The 16,647-nt window shown below is 46.2% G+C and overlaps 2 protein-coding genes across 2 annotated transcripts; one reads left to right on the top strand and one right to left on the bottom strand.

Annotated features, from left to right (window-relative positions):
- Positions 1-7: 7 nt before the first annotated feature.
- MCCD1 (mitochondrial coiled-coil domain 1) lies at positions 8-1,556 on the bottom strand. The gene is made up of 2 exons (XM_025990403.2): positions 1,055-1,556; positions 8-554 (listed from the first exon to the last, which is right to left on the bottom strand). The coding sequence occupies exons 1-2, from the start codon at positions 1,217-1,219 to the stop codon at positions 369-371; spliced, it is 351 nt and encodes a 116-aa protein (XP_025846188.1). The 5' UTR covers positions 1,220-1,556; the 3' UTR covers positions 8-368.
- A 9,026-nt stretch (positions 1,557-10,582) lies between these two features.
- On the top strand, positions 10,583-12,416 carry LOC112913586 (DLA class I histocompatibility antigen, A9/A9 alpha chain-like). Its single transcript, XM_025990400.2, has 3 exons — positions 10,583-11,043; positions 11,197-11,466; positions 11,668-12,416. The coding sequence occupies exons 1-3, from the start codon at positions 10,986-10,988 to the stop codon at positions 12,120-12,122; spliced, it is 783 nt and encodes a 260-aa protein (XP_025846185.2). The 5' UTR covers positions 10,583-10,985; the 3' UTR covers positions 12,123-12,416.
- Positions 12,417-16,647: the final 4,231 nt, after the last annotated feature.

Raw genomic sequence — 16,647 nt, 5'->3', positions numbered from 1 at the left:
ATGCGTCTGTGCTGTCTGTAAGTGCTCCATGCCTTTATTGGGTTTGGGGTGAGATTAGGTCATGATTCAGTGTATATTCATTCTTATAAGGACTGTGTGCCCTGCTGTGGGGCTCAGGTCAGTTGGGAGGGATCAGAGAGGGGGAGGGGGATGTGACTAAGACTGCAGAAGCCATTGCTCCTTGCTACTTCAATTTCTGAAGTGTCTTCCTTTGTGAAAAGTGTCTTCCTTTTTTTTTTTTTTTTTTTTTTTTTTTTTTTTTTTTAGTGGCCTAGGAGGGGCTGGGATGTTTCTGACCCAAAGGCCTCAGTGTGGGTGGTGTGTAGTGTTTCCAGTGTTGGAAGGTAAAATGGGAACTGATGGAAAGCTTAGGCGTCTCCTAGGCTCTCCCGGTGTCTCCTCATCTGTTCCTTCAGCTTCTGGATCTTGAGCACCAGGGCCTGGGCTTCCCAAGCCCCTTCTTGCCCTTCCAGAAGAGCCTGGTACAGCTCCAGCTGCTGCTCCAGCAACTCCTCAGCTTGGGCCAGCTCAGCTGTGGGGCGGGGCCTGGGACCCTGAATGAGGGGGGCAGAGGGGAGGGAGCATCAGCCAGGGCAGGGAGCTGAGGCTTGCTGGAAGTCCGGTGTTGTGCCTCTCACATTTCAACCCCCTTTTATTAATAAGGTTCTCTGTACTGTGAAGCCAGGGTAGCTTCTGGTCTTAGGCATAGGCCTGTGGGGGGCAGTTTGCAGCTCAGGGGTTAAACTGGACTCCTTGTGCAAGGAAGGATATGGAGAGGAGAGGACTGGCTGTCCCTCCCCCCACCAAGAAATAATTAACTGTTAGAGGAGGGGAAATTCCTGGTCAAGGACTTCTTGGACTCTGCAGGGAGGGAGGGCTGTGGGGAGAGAGTCCTCGAGGTGTAGGGGGTGTGGGGAAACTGCTGGGGATCTGGGAGTTGGGACTAGTCCAAGGACTCTGGGTTGGGGGTGGTATCTATTTGGAACAGGCCTGTGAATATAAGATTAAAGGGATTCCTCCACCCCTCTGCCTCCCTATTCTTGGTGCCACTTACCCTTGGGGGTGACCTCTTCCCACTGCTTGTGGAGCTGGTCTGCTCTTTTGTGCTCGCCTTGGGGCTCTGGGAGCAGCACCTCCAGGAGCTCTGGGGGGCCAGGGGCCAGGAAGGCAGGAGCAGGCGACGGCAGCAACAGGAGAGCCAGGGCAGAGGGAGTACCATGGCTGGTGTAACAGGGAGCTGTCTGAACTGCCCAACAGCCACCAGGAACTGGCTCCTTCCCTCCAGGCCTTGGCCTCGCTTCAGTGACTGGCCCTGCCCAGGGCCCTGCCCCTAACTTAACCTCCCTCCCAACCTGGCCCTAGACAAGACTGATGTGAAAAAGTTCCTGCCAGTTGAGGCAGAACTTGCTTTATAACACTCTAAAACTAAAACTATGTTCTCCTTTCTCAGTTCTGCAAGGTAAAAGTTAGATTGCTGGTGTGCTGGAAACTGGCTCAGAAGGGTTTTTGGTGTTTTGGTTTTTTTTTTTTTTTTTTGTATATTTTTTTAGTTAGAGTAATTTGCCAACATAACACTGTAACACTCAGTGGGTCATCCGGTCAAGTGCCCCTCAGTGCCCATAACCCAGTCACCCCAATCCCCCTGCCCGCCTCCCCTTCCACTATCCCTTGTTCGTTTCAGAGTTAGGAGTCTTTCATGTTCTGTCCCCCTCACTGATATTTCCCACTCATTTTCCCTCCTTTCCCCTATATTCCTTTCACTATTTTTTATATTCCCTGAATGAATGAAACCATATGATTGTCCTCCAATTGACTTAACTTCACTCAGCATGATACCCTCCAGTTCCATCCACATTGAGGCAAATGGTGGGTATCTGTCCTTTCTGATGGCTGAGTAATATTCCATTGTATATAGAGACCACATCTCTATCCATTCATCTTTCGATGGACACGGAGGCTCCTTCCACAGTTTAGCTATTGTGGACATTGCTGCTCTAAACATTGGGGTGTAGGTATCCTGCCATTTCACTGCATCTGTATCTTTGGGATAAATCCCCAGCAGTGCAACTGCTGGGTCGTCGGGCAGTTCTATTTTTAGCTCTGATGAGCCTCCACACAGTTTTCCAGAGTGGCTGTACCAGTTCACATTCCCACCAACAGTGCAAGAGGGTTCCCCTTTGTCCACATCCTCTCCAACATTTGTTATTTCCTGTCTTGTTAATTTTCACTGTTCTCACAGGTGTGAGGTGGTTATCTCGTGGTTTTGATTTGTATTTCCCTGATGGCCAGTGATGTGGAGCATTTTCTCATGTGCTTGTTGGCCATGTGTATGTCTTTGGTGAAATTTATGTTCATGTCTTTGCCCATTTCATGATTGGATTGTTTCTTTGCTGTTGAGTTTTACTAAGTTCTTTACAGATCTTGGATACTAGCTCTTTATCTAATATGTCATTTGCAATCAGAAGGGCTCATTCAGCAAGTATCTCTTAGTCCCTCTCTGGGCCAGATATGCTCAAGGTCTGCAGCTGGTTGGTTGGAAAGCCTGGAGAATTCATTCCCAGGTGTACCTGAAAAGCTCAGATCTATTGACTTGGCTGAAGTAATGATTACCCCTTTATTTCCTGTTTCTCTTTTTGCTGGCCCAGAATGACATTTCTTGTCTGTTGTGCATTGCATGTTGTAGGGATTTGCATTCTTTAGTAGTTTTGAGCACTGTTGTGTCATTGTACCCTTGGCTTCTGAAAAGAATGTGACCACTAGTAATCGATTTTGAGCTTTGTTGAACTTGTGAGCCCTCACTATAAATCTGTAGTAAAACAGATGTGTGATGTGAGCCTTGTGTATACATGTTAACCTTTTTGCAGTATATTCTGAAATGTCCTGTGGCTGGAGTGTATAGTTCCGTCCTTATGTGTAGAGGTGGCTCAGAAGGGAGTGGATGGTCCCAGTTTCGATCATCTGGGAGAAAGTAGGCCCTCAGAAAAATGTACCTCAGGAAACAAGATGGCTGGAGAGTGGACAGTTGCTAACCAGCTCACTGTTTTTGTGACATCATGCTGAATCTGATGGGAAGATGGCCTCTGCCATAGCATGGAGATCCAGGAACTGGGAAGGGTGACCTTCCTGGAGGTCAGTGGCTCTCAAACTTGGGGCGGGGGGAGCTGAAGCACCAAGACCTCACATTCTCCATTAGCTGACATGTTCTCACTTTTTAAAGATTTTTATTTATTTATTCACGAGAGATGGAGAGGCAGAGATATAGGCAGAGGGAGAAGCAGGCTCCATGCAGGGAGCCCGATGTGGGACTTGATCCTGGACCCCAGGATCATGCCCTGAGTCAAAGGCAGACACTCAACCACTGAGCCTTCCAGGCATCCCATGTTCTCACTTTTCAGTGGAAAAAGAACCAAGAACTTTGGTAGGATTTTGGGGGATGAGAAGCTTCATGTTTCTTAGCGATAGGGTTATGTATGATTCATATTTGATTTGTATACGTATGGCTTAAAGTATTAGTTATTGGAACATAAGAAGCCCAAACTAATGTGGGAAACTATCCAGTATAAGGTTAAAGAGACTATAAGCAACTAATATTGAAGCTAAACTAACCACCATCTATAAATTAAAAGCAAGATTTGTAGCCATTAAGAAAATACAGGAGATGAGACTATTGTAGGACAATCTAAATGATGCACTAATAATAAAGTATCCTTCCTGAAAAGTAGGGATTTCTACCATCTGAGTTTTTCTATTTTAGGTTATGAGCTCTAAAATGGATTAACCTCCAATAATTTACAGTAGATAGTCCTGAACTCTAAAATAGAGTCTGAAAAAAAAAATGAAAAAAAATAAAATAGAGTCTGAATTTGGATGTTCATCTATGAGAATTGGTATAAGGGAAAGACTATTTGAGTCAGTTCAATTCTATTGAATGAGTTTTGGATCTCATAATCATGGAAATGAAGGAATGAAGGTAAATATCTGTAAGCCAGATTACCTAATTTTGTGTTAGTGTATATATATATTTTTTTTACTCCTGGGTATCTCACAGTGTCTCCTTAGAAAAGAATAATCATTTAAGAGAGAATGAGCATGGGGGTGGGGAGGGACAGAGGGAGAAGCAGACTCCCCGCTGCTGAGCGGGGAACCTGTCAATAGTGTTTTTTTTTTTTTAATATTTTTTTTCTTTATTTATTTATGAAAGTTACACACAGAGAGAGAGAGAGTCAGAGACACAGGCAGAGGGAGAAGCAGGCTCCATGCACCGGGAGCCCGACGTGGGATTCGATCCCGGGTCTCCAGGATCACGCCCTGGGCCAAAGGCAGGCGCCAAACCACTGCGCCACCCAGGGATCCCTGTCATAGTGTTTTGATACTCTTTTTTTCCCCCCTTTATATGAAAAGGCTTTATGTTTAATACAGACATTCAAATGAGAGTTGGGTCTGGCTTCTGCAGGAGGATCCTGATTTCAGCCAGAGAGAAGCACAGGATTATGGTAAATACCATCCACAAGGTTGAAGGGGCTGCAGAGCTCTCTGAGGCCAATGTGCTGATACTGCATCCTACCCAGTAAATTGGCAGGACTGAAGTGACTGACATGAATTACTGTACCCTCTATATGAAACTTGTGGAGGTGGGTCCTTAAGAATATTGAAATCCATTGAATCTGCTGGACAGGCTTTGTTTTTGTCATAGGTGACCTTCACAGTAACCTTTCAAGAGAGCTTTCTCATTTCACTTTTTTTTTTTTTTTTTGCATGTGGTTGTCCAGCAATTGTTCTAGCACTGTTTATTAACAGATTACATTTTCTCCATTTTATGGCCCTTGCTTTCATATAAAAAATCAGTTGACTATATTTATGTGGGTCTGTTTCTGGATTTTCTGTTCTCTTCCTTTGATATACTTTTTTCACCAGTACTGTATACACTGTCTTGATTACTATAGCTTTATAGTGAGTCTTGAAGTCAGGTAGTATCAGTTCTCGTAATTCTGTGTTCTTATGGTAGACTGGCTATTCTGGCTCTTTTGCCTCTCCACATAAACTTCAGAGTCACCTTGTTATCCACAAAATAACTTGCTGAGGGGCGCCTGGGTGGCTTGGTTGAATGTCTGCTTTTGGCTCAGGTCTTGGGTTCCTGGGATTGAGTCCTGTGTCAGGCTCCCTGTAGGGAGCTCTGCTTCTCCCTCTGCTATGTCTCTGGTTATTCTATGTCTCTCATGAATAAATAAGATCTTTAAAAAAAAAAAAAAAACTTGAGATTTTGAATGGGATCGAGTTGAATTTAAAGACCAAGTCGGGGGCAGCCCTGGTGGCGCAGCGGTTTAGCGCCGCCTGCAGCCCAGGACGTGATCCTGGAGACCCTGCATCGAGTCCCACGTCAGGCTCTCAGCATGGAGCCTGCTTCTCCCTCTGCCTGTGTCTCTGCCTCTCTCTCTCTCTCTCTCTCTGCATCTCTATGAATAAATAAATAAAATCTTAAAAAAAAAAAAATAAAGACCAAGTTGGGAAGAACTGACATTTTGGCAATATCAAGTCTTCCTACCCATGAATATGGAATATCTTTCATTATTTAGTTCTTTGATTTCTTTTATCAGGGTTTTGTCAACTTCCACTTGTGCATTGCTAGTATACAGATGGTCCCCAATTTACAACGGTTTGACTTGCAATTTTTTTGGCTTTAACACATTCAATAGAAAGTGTAATTCAGATTTTGAATTTTGATCATTCCCAGGCTAGTGATGTAGTATAGTACTCTTGTGATTCTGGGCAGCAGCAGTGAGTCACAGCTCCCAGTCAGACATGTAACTGTGAGGGTAAACAACAGCAATTCTGTACCCATACAATTATCTTGTTTTTCACTTTCAATACAGTATTCAAGAAGTTGCATATTTTTAAAGTTTTTTTTTTTTTTAATTTTTTAATTTATTTATGATAGTCACACACAGAGAGAGAGAGAGAGAGAGGCAGAGACACAGGCAGAGGGAGAAGCAGGCTCCATGTACCGGGAGCCCGACATGGGACTCGATCCCTGGTCTCCAGGATCGCGCCCTGGGCCAAAGGCAGGCGCCACACCGCTGCACCACCCAGGGATCCCGAAGTTGCATATTTTATTCAACACTTTTTAAAGTTTTTTTTTTTTTTTTAAGATTTTATTTATTTATGAGAGACACAGAGAGAGAGCAGAGACATAGGCAGAGGGAGAAGCAGGCTCCCCACAGGGACCTGATATGGGACTCAATCCCAAGACCCTAGGATCATGCCCTGAGCCAAAGGCAGATGCTCAACTGCTGAGCCACCCAGCAGTCCCTAAAAAGCTTTTATTTATATAAGTAATCTCTACACCCAACATGGGGCTCAAATTCACAACCCCAAGAATAAGAGTCCCGTGTTCTGGTTGAGCCAGCCAAATGCCCCTCAACACTTTATTATAAAATTGGCTTTGTGTGAGATAATTTTGCCCAACTCTAAGCTAACGTAAGTGTTCTGAGTGTGTGTTTAAGGTAGGCTAGACTTAGCTACTGTGTTTGGTAGGTTAGGTGTATTTAATGAATTTTTTAATCAAAACCACAATGAGGGATCCCTGGGTGGCGCAGTGGTTTGGCGCCTGCCTTTGGCCCAGGGCATGATCCTGGAGACCGGGGATCGAATCCCACATCGGGCTCCCGGTGCATGGAGCCTGCTTCTCCCTCTGTCTGTGTCTCTGCCTCTCTCTCTCTCTCTCTCTTTCTGTGACTATCATAAATAAATTTAAAAAATTAAAAACAAAAAGCAAAACAAAACCACAATGAGATATACCTCACACTGGTCAGAATGACTAAAATTAACAAGTCAAGAAACAATAAGTGTTGGTGCTGATGTGGAGAAAGAGAGTACTGTTGGTGGGAGTACAGCCGGTACAGCCACTCTAGAAAACAGTAGGAGGTTCCTCAGAAAGTTGAAAATAGACCTACCTTACAACCCAACAATTGCATAACTAGGTATCTACCCCAAAGATACAAATGTAGTGATCTGAAGGGGCACCAGCACTCCAATGTTTATAGCAGCAATGTCCACAATAGCTAAACTATGGAAAGAGCCCAGATGTCCAACAGATGAATGGTTACAGAAGATGTGGTATGGGATCCCTGGGTGGCTCCGTGCCAGTAGCCCTAGAAGGCTCCCAGCTGTTGGCAGCACTGACTGCGGCCTTATGAGGGAACCCTCTTGAATCAGGGTGAGCCTCCAGATGACAACAGCCACAGACCATGTCAGATGGAGCAGAAGAGCTGCCTGCTGAGCCCAGTCTGCATAGAATGACCGCTAATAAAAAGGTAGTTTTATTTTGGGATTGTTACCCAGCCAGCAATAGGTAACAGGAATGCATACTATATAATGCCATAATAATGCTACTATTTTTATTGTCCGTCTTTCCTATTAGACTGTAGGCATCAGGAGAGTAGGCACTTTTTCTCTTGATTAAGTGATAACCAGGCCTAAAATCATGCCCTGCACAGAGACACTCACTAAATATTTGTGAATAAATGAATACATGCTGTGGCCACTTTCCTTAACGTGGGTCTGAAACTGAAAGAGCTTCGCGGTGTTTGGTTTTGGAGATTGTCTTAGTCTGCTTGGGTATTCACAAAATATCACAGATCGAGTGGCTTAAACAACATACTCTCTGGAGTCTCTTTTATAAGGACTCTAAACCCATTGATGAGGGCTCTACTCTCATCATATAATCACCCCCAAAAGCCTCAACTTCTAATACCATCATACTGAGGATTATATTTCAACATGTGTATCTGGGTGGGGCACATTCAGTCTATAGCACCGCCATAGTGTTGGGTCAGTGGTTAGGGTAGAAAGGAGATTTGGGACTGGGGATGTAGCATGAGTTTCTAAGTTCAGGGGTTGAGAGTAGCAGAGAACAGGGCCTGAGGGGTCCAATCTCAGGGTGCTTGGGTTACCAGAGAGGAAGCATGCAGACTCCTCGGCAGTGAGTTATGGAGGGTGTAGGGACTGCTGGGAAATCGGTGGTCAGTACCCTGGGTCCTGTTACTGAGGTCCTTGTAGTCCACATCAGTGTCCAGCCCACACTACATGTTCAGTTGAGGGGCTCCTCAGCTTGGTGGGGAGGCTCTGCTTGCCATAGAGGAGGAAGGAACAACTGAAGGCTGACAACTGAAGTGTGCTCAGCCATAACACGGAGTGGGACCTTGAAAACCCAGGGTTGGTGGTCCCTACAGGGCTGGTACCGCATCTGCCCTTCACTCTGGTCCAGGACCCAGAGAGTCCTCTCCATGTAAACAGGTGTCCCTTAGACCAGCCCTTCCCATGCCCCTCTTCTCCCTGACTCCTTCCCTCCTTGGAAGCTCTTCCCCTCTCATGTTCTTATTTACACCCTAGCCTCACTCCCCAGGAGCATCCTCCCTTTTCTAGACCCAATGCACTGTGGGCTTCTGCCCCTCATCCTTCATGCTATGTTCTCAGACTTACTGAACTGAGTCTAGCCCCAGAGGCAGCAGCAGAAAGAAGTGCCAGGAACTTAGGAGTCCTAGGTCCTATCTTTGGAGACAGGGCACTCAATTTCTTTGTGCGGTCCATACCAGATCTGGGAACCAGCTGTGATTGCCTGGAGACCTTGCCCCTGAGGGCAGAATCAGTGATCATGCAAAGGAAACATCTATGTTATTGTGGATTTGGGGGAACATTTTGCAACCCAGCCTGACATGGAGAGGGGCAACCTTTTGTGTTCAAAGCCCTGATCTGGTGTTGGGAGCAGAGGGAGACCTGGGAGGTCCTTGCTGTGCAAGAGAAAGGAGAACTTGGTCTTCCAACGTCATCCCTGTGACCACATGGGGGCGCCACTGCGCTGCTCCTGAATTCTGACTGAGCAGCCTGGGAGGGTCTGGACTGTAAGTTGCTCAGGGGAGGCTGACCTGGAGCTTGGGCATCATCAATACTGCCACAAAGAAGCTTCTGAACAGCCCTGGACTCCACAGGTGTCAAGATCAGGAATGCGGCAAGGATTGAAGGAGAGGAGAGGTAGGAGCCTTGAGTCATCCATCAGGTTTCTGCTTCTCCACTGTGACCCCTCTCTCCAGCTCCTTGATGACAGCGCCCAGAAAAACCGAAAAGAAACATTTTATTTTCCTATTTCTTTTCAGGACTTTTTTATTTTTTAAAAAGTATGTTTCATGCCCAGCATGGAGGTTGAACTCATGACCAAGATCCAAGCCGAGATCAAGAGTTGAATGCCTAACTGACTGAGCCGCCCAGGAGCCCTTCCAGTACTTCTTTTTTCTTTCTTTTAAAGATTTTATTTATGAGAGACACACAGAGAGAGGCAGAGATACACAGGCAGAGGGAGAAGCAGGCTCCCTGTGGGGAGCCCACTGTGGAACTTGATCCCAGGACCCCAGGATCAGGACCTGAGCCACTGGCAGACGCTCAACCTCTGAACCACCCAGGTGTCCCTCTAGAGGCTTCCTAAGTGAGATGGAGGAGCATTTGAGTGGCTCAGTTGGTTAAGTGTCTGCTTTTGGCTCAAGTGATCTCAGGGTCCTGGGATGGAGCCCCAAGTTGGGCTCCCTGCTCAGCAGGGAGCCTGCTTCTCCCTCTGCTCTTTACCCTACCTGTGTGTGTGTTCTAGCTCAAATAAACAAATAAAATCTTTAAAAATAATAGAGCCCCTGAAGCATTTTCAGTGATGAAATGACACAACCTGACTCATATCAGCAGGATCGCTGTCTGTCCCAGGTGGCGAGAGTGGCCCTAGGGTAGCAAGTGTTGGAGTGGCAGCAGGGCCCCAATCAGGAGTGAGAGGGGGTGGAGACTCGGGATGAGAGGCCCTAATTGATGAGAGATGGAGAGAAGGGCTGCAGACCCAGGCGGAGGGAGAGAAGCAGAGGTGACCAGTTTTATAGCAGTGGAATCCTCACATTTAAATATGTTGTTATACAGCCTTTTTAAAAATGGAATCTCTATTTCCAGGTCTTAGCAAGATATTTTTTTGCATCTAGAATTTACTATATCTGTGGGGCTGCCTGAAAATCAGTTGCCTCCTTATGCAAATCAGTTCAAAAAATGTCTAGACGAAATATGTGCACTGCTTAGATGTGAATAATGCATAAAAATAGGCAATGCAGGAGCACTGGCGAAGGGCATTTTGACTGCATGGAACGTTGCAAATTTGAGGTGCTTCAAGTTTGTACATGCTCCTGATGGAAATGTATAGTATCAAACCATGCTTCCATGTATTGAGGATATGAGGGGAACTCACACAGAAATTTGGGGCTATGGAATGAAGATTGTTTGGTTTATTTTTAAAGATTTTATTTATTTATTCATGAGAGAGACACAGAGGCAGAGACACAGGCTCCCTATTCGGGCCTTGATCCCAAGACTCCAGGGATCACGACCTGAGCCACCCGCAGAAGCTCAAGCACTGAGCCTCCCAGGTGGCCACAACTTCAGGTTTAAAGAGAAAATCCCTGTCTCTCCATCTCCATTCCCAGGCGAGCTCACTATCTGGCATCCAGTTTCCTGGCCGTGATTTTTCTTTCAGAAGAGCACGGAGAAGTAAGGAGTAGTTCAGCTCAAGTCGAGGGTTTCCACAAACGTAAGGGACAGAAAGGGGCTGATCCCTGCCTGGTGTCTGTCCCTGGTTTCCTCAGAAGGACCGCCGGCCGGCCTCAGGGAGACAGCGAGAGAAGGAGCGCTCCGTGCAGGTGGAGGGGAATCAGGGCAAAGTCCTGGGTCTCCGGGAAGACCTGGAGCGGTGTCTGGGGGCGGGAAGCCCGGTTCCGCCCCCCGCGCGCCTCTCGTCCCTCTCCCAACCTGCCTCAGGGCCCCCGCCTGGATACTCGGGGCTTGGCCCCAGTCGCACTCCCACTGGGTGGCGGGGCTCCAGAGGAGCCAGTCGGCGTCGCCGCGGCTTCCGGCCCGTGGGGCCACCCCTGCCGGCCCTTAGAGTCCCTGGAACCTCAAGGAAGCGAGTCGTGATGCGCGGGCCTCCCTGCTGCCTTCGGGGGGCCCTGGCCGTGACCCCGACCCGGGCGGGTGAGTGCGGGCGGGAGCGAGGGGACCGGCGGGCGGGGACGCGGGACCCCGGGAAGCCGCCCCTCCGCCCCCCGCCCCCGGGCATCTCCCCTTGGGCCCCGGGCCCCGCGGCGGGAGGGGGTCGGGCGGGGTCTCAGCCCCTCGGCTCCGCAGGCTCCCACTCCCTGAGGTATGTCTACACCTCCGTGTCCCGGCCCGGCCGCGGGGACCCCCGCTTCATCGCCGTCGGCTACGTGGACGACACGCAGTTCGTGCGGTTCGACAGCGACTCGGCCACGGGGAAGACGGAGCCGCGGGCGCGGTGGGTGGAGCAGGAGGGGCCGGAGTATTGGGACCGGCAGACGCGGATCGCCAGGGACACCGCACAGAGGTACCGAGTGCACCTGGACACCCTGCGCGGCTACTACAACCAGAGCGAGGCCGGTGAGCGACGCGGGCCCGGGGCCAGGGCACGACCCCCATCCCCACCGACCGGCCGGGGTCGCCCGAGTGTCCGGGTCCGGGCGTCACCCCGAGTCCGAGGTCCCCGCCCCTCCCCCTCGTCTCCGTCCCGAACCCGCGGGAACTCCCGGGAGGTTTTACTTTCTCTTTGGACTGAGTGGCGGCCTGTCGGGGCGGGGCCAGGGTCTCACACCCGCCAGACCATGTACGGCTGTGACCTGGGGCCCGGCGGGCGCCTCCTCCGCGGGTACTGGCAGGACGCCTACGACGGCGCCGATTACATCGCCCTGAACGAGGACCTGCGCTCCTGGACCGCGGTGGACACGGCGGCGCAGATCACCCGGCGCAAGTGGGAGGCGGCAGGTGCTGCAGAGCACCTGAGGAACTACCTGGAGATGACGTGCGTGGAGGGGCTGGGGAGGTACCTGGAGATGGGGAAGGAGACGCTGCTGCGCGCAGGTACCGGGGCGCGGCCTCCGGAATCTCGCCTCAGGCTGAGGCCGCGGGAGAGGATAGGAAGAAATAGAATCCACACCAGGATATGGCCCTCCCACGGGTCATGGATGGAGAGACTAACTCTGCCTGGGTTCTCAGATCCGGTGCCAGAGAGTGGCCCTAAGGGTCTGCCTTTCTCCTAGGGACCATTAAGGTCACATTCCCTCCAGGGATGGAGGAGGAGACCATTTCTGAAATAACTGAGGAGCAGTTCCTTTTGACTCACTCCCTCTGGGAGCCTTGGGGGATTTTCTCACGCTTTGTTCTCAGCCCTGTACCTCAAGTGTTTGGAATCAGGCTTCACCTGTTTCAGTCACTTGGCCTCCAGCCAGGCCAGGACCAGAAATTCCTTTTTTCCTCTCAAAAACCTGCCTTCTACACTGGGCCATCTCATCCTAATTCTAGAACTTTCCAAACAAGAAGAGATTATGTGTTCAGGCTGGTGTCTGGGTTATTGCTCCTTTCCCCCATCCCAGTTGTCCTATTCATTCTCAGGATGACCACATGAGAGCTGCTTCAGTGGACCAAGACAGATACAGAGTTCCTGAGTTTAAATTTTTCTTTCTTTCTTTCTTTCTTTCTTTCTTTCTTTCTTTCTTTCTTTCTTTCTTTCTTTCTTCTTCCTTCCTTCCTTCCTTCCTTTCTTTCTTCTTTCTTTTCTTTCTTTCTTTTTCTCTTTTTTCTTTCTTTTCTCCCTTCCTTTCCTTTCTTTTCCTTTCCTTTCCTTTCCTTTCCTTTCCTTTCCTTTCCTTTCCTTTCCTTTCCTTTCCTTTCTTCCTTTTTAAAAATAAATTTTATTTTCTTTATTTTATTTTTTTTAAAGATTTTATCCATTTATTCATGAGAGACACACAGAGAGAGAGAGAGAGGGAGAGAGAGGGAGAGAGAGAGAGAGAGAGAGAGAAAGAGAGAGATGCTGAGACAGAGGCAGAGGGAGAAGCAGGCTCCACACAGGGAGCCCAATGCAGGACTCCATCCCGGGACTCCAGGATCATGCCCTGGGCCAAGGGCAGGTCCTAAACCGCTGAGCCACCCAGGGATCCCTAAAATACATTTTTATTTTATTTTATTTTATTTTATTTTATTTTATTTTATTTTATTTATTTTATTTTATTTTATTTTATATTTTATTTTATTTATTTTATTTTATTTTATTTTATTTTATTTTATTTTATTTTATTTTATTTTATTTTATTTATTTTTACAATTTATGATAGTCACACACAGAGAGAGAGAGAGAGGCAGAGACATAGGCAGAGGGAGAAGCAGGCTCCATGCACCGGGAGCCCGACGTGGGATTCGATCCTGGGTCTCCAGGATCGCGCCCTGGGCCAAAGGCAGGCGCTAAACCGCTGCGCCACCCAGGGATCTCTAAAATAAATTTTATTTATTTTTTATTTTTTTAATTTTTATTTACTTATGATAGTCACAGAGAGAGAGAGAGAGAGGCAGAGACATAGGCAGAGGGAGAAGCAGGCTCCATTCACCGGGAGCCCGACGTGGGATTCGATCCCTGGTCTCCAGGATCGCGCCCTGGGCCAAAGGCAGGCGCTAAACCACTGCGCCACCCAGGGATCCCTAAAATAAATTTTAAACTTAAATTCAGTTTAGTTAACATATGCTGTATTATTAGTTTCAGAGATAGAATTTACATGATTCATCAATTGTGTATAACACCCAGTACTCATTACAGTACCTGCTCTCCATAATGCCCATCACCCAGTTATCCTTTCCCCCCACCAACCTCTGCTTTAGCAACTCGTAGTTTGTTTCCCAGAGTTAAGAGACTCTTATGGTTTGTCTCCCTCTCTGATTTCATCTTATTTCATTTTTCCTTCCATTCACCTGTGTTTATGTTTTGTTTCTTAAATTCCACATATGAGTGAAATCATATGATATTTGTCTTTCTCTGACAGACTTATTTCACTTAGCATAATACTCTCTAGTTCATCCACATAATTGCAAATGGCAAGATTTCATTCTTTTTGATGGCTAAGTAATATTCCATTGTATATATGCACCACATTTTCTTTATCCATTCATCTGTTATGGTCCTCTGGGCTCTTTAAATAGTTTGGCTGTTGTGGACATTGCTGCTATAAATATTGGGGTGCATGTACCCCTTGGAATCATTATGTGTGTATTCTTTGGATAAATACCTAGTAGTGCAATTGCTGGGTAGTAGGGTAGTTCTAGTTCTACCTTTTTGATTAACCTCCATACTGTTTTCTGGAGTGGCTGCTCCAACTTGCATTCCCACCAACAGTAGGAGACATCTTTTCTCTGCATCCATGACAACATCTATTATTTCCTGAGTTGTTAATTTTAGCCATTCTGACTGATGTGAGGTGGTATCTCATTGTGGTTTTGATTTGTATTTCCCTGATGCTGAGTGATGTGGAGCATTTTTTCATGTGTCTGTTGGCCATTTGTATGTCTTCTTTGGAGAAATGTCTGTTCATGTCTTTGGCCCATTTCTTAACTGGATTTTTGTTTTATGAGTTTGATAAGTTTCTTTAGCTCTTGGATACTAACCCTTTGTCTGATATGTCATTTGCAAATATCTTCTCCCATTCTGTAGGTTGCCTTTTAGTTTTGTTGATTGTTTTCTTTGCTGTGCAAAAGCTTTTTATCTTGGTGAAGTCCCAATTGTTCATTTGGTTTTGTTTGCCTTTGGAGACAGTCTAGCAAGAAGTTGCTGTGGCTGGGGTCAAAGAGTTGCTGTCTGTGTTCTCTAGGATTTTGAGGAGTTCCTGTCTCACATTTAGGTCTTTGATCCATTTTATTTTTGTGTATAGTGTAAGAGAGTGGTTCAGTTTCATTCTTCTGCACGTGGCTATCCAATTTTCCCAATGCCATTTGTGGAAGAGACTGTTTTTTTCCTTGGGGATTCTTTCTTGCTTTGTCAAAGATGAGTTGACCATAGAATTGAGGGTCCGTTTCTGGGTTCTCTATTCTGTTCCAATGATCTATGTGTCTGTTTTTGTGCCAGTACCATACTTTCTTGATGATTACAGCTTTGTAATATAACTTGAAGTCTGGAATTATGACGACTCCAGCTTTGATTTTCTTTTTCAACATTGATTTGGCTATTCAGAGTCTTCTCTGGTTCCATACAAATTTTAGGATTATTTACTCTGGCTCTGTGAAAAATGCTGATGGTATTTTGATAGGGATTGCATTAAATGAGTGGATTGTCCTGGGTAGCATAGACATTTTAACTGTATTTGTTCTTCTAATCCATGAGCATGGAACATTTTTCCATCTCTTTATCTCTTTTCAATTTCTTTCATAAGTGTTCTACAGTTTTCAGAGTGCAGATCTTTTACCACTTTGGTTAGATTTATTCCTAGGTATCTTATGGTTTTTGGTGCAACTGTAAATGGGATCGATTCTTTGATTTCTCTTTCTTCTACCTCTTTGTTAGTGTATAGAAATGCAATTGACTTCTATGCATCAATTTTATATCATGTGACTTTGCTGAATTCCTGTATCAGATCCAGCTATTTTTTGTAGAGTCTCTTAGGTTTTCTACATAGAGTATCATGTCATCTGTGAAGAGTTAAAGTTTGACTTCCTGGCCAATTTGGATGCCTTTTATTTCTTTTTGTTGTCTCATCGCTGAGGCTAGGATTTCTGGTACTGTGTTGAACAGCAGTGGTGAGAGTGGATATCCCTGTTTTGTTCCTTACCTTAGGGGAAAAGCTCTCAGTTTTTCCCCCTTGAGGATGATAATCATTGTGGGTCTTTCATATGGCTTTTATGATATTGAGATATGTTCCCTTGATACCTACATGGTGGAGAGTTTTTAATCAAGAAAGGATGCTGGGACAGCCTGGGTGGCTCAGCGGTTTAGCGCTGCCTTTGGCCCAGGATGTGCTCCTGGAGACCCAGGATTGAGTCCCATGTCAGGCTCCTTGCAGGGAGCCTGCTTCTCCCTCTGCCTGTGTCTCTGCCTCTCTTCTCTGTCTTCCAAAATAATAAAATATTTTTTTTTAAAAAAAGGATTCTGTATTTTGTCAAATGCTTTTTCTCCATATATTGACAGGATCATATGATTCTTTTCCTTTCTTTTATTAATTTGTGGAAGTTGAACCACCTATGCAGTCCAGTGATAAATCCCACTTGGTTGTGGTGAATAATCCTTTTAATGTACAGTTGGATCCTATCAGCTAGTATCTTGGTGAGAATTTTTGCATCCATGTTCATCAGGGATATTGACCTGTAATTCTCCTATTTAGTGAGGCCGTTGTTTGGTTATGGGATCAAAGTAATGCTGGCCTCATAGAATGAGTTCGCAAGTTTTCCTTCCATTTCTATTTTTTGAAACAGCTTTAGAAGAATAGATATTAATTCTTTAAATGTTTGGTAGAATTCCCCTGGGAAGTCATCCGGCCCTGGACTCTTGTTTGTTGGGAATTTTTGATTACTTCAATTTCTTTCCTGGTTATGGGTCTGTTCAGGTTTTCTATTTATTCCTGTTTCAGTTTGGTAGTTTATATGTTTCTAGGAATGCATCAATTTCTTCCAGATTGCCTAATTTGTTGGCATGTAGTTGCTCATAATATGTTCTTTTTTTTTTTTTAATTTTTATTTATTTATGATAGTCACACAGAGAGAGAGAGAGGCAGAGACACAGGCAGAGGGAGAAGCAGGCTCCATGCACCG

The sequence above is a fragment of the Vulpes vulpes genome, chromosome 1 (assembly GCF_048418805.1).
Source record: "Vulpes vulpes isolate BD-2025 chromosome 1, VulVul3, whole genome shotgun sequence".
Taxonomy (NCBI): domain Eukaryota; kingdom Metazoa; phylum Chordata; class Mammalia; order Carnivora; family Canidae; genus Vulpes; species Vulpes vulpes.
The sequence above is the reverse complement of the archived record's forward strand: the minus strand, read 5'-3'. Positions and strand labels throughout refer to the sequence as shown.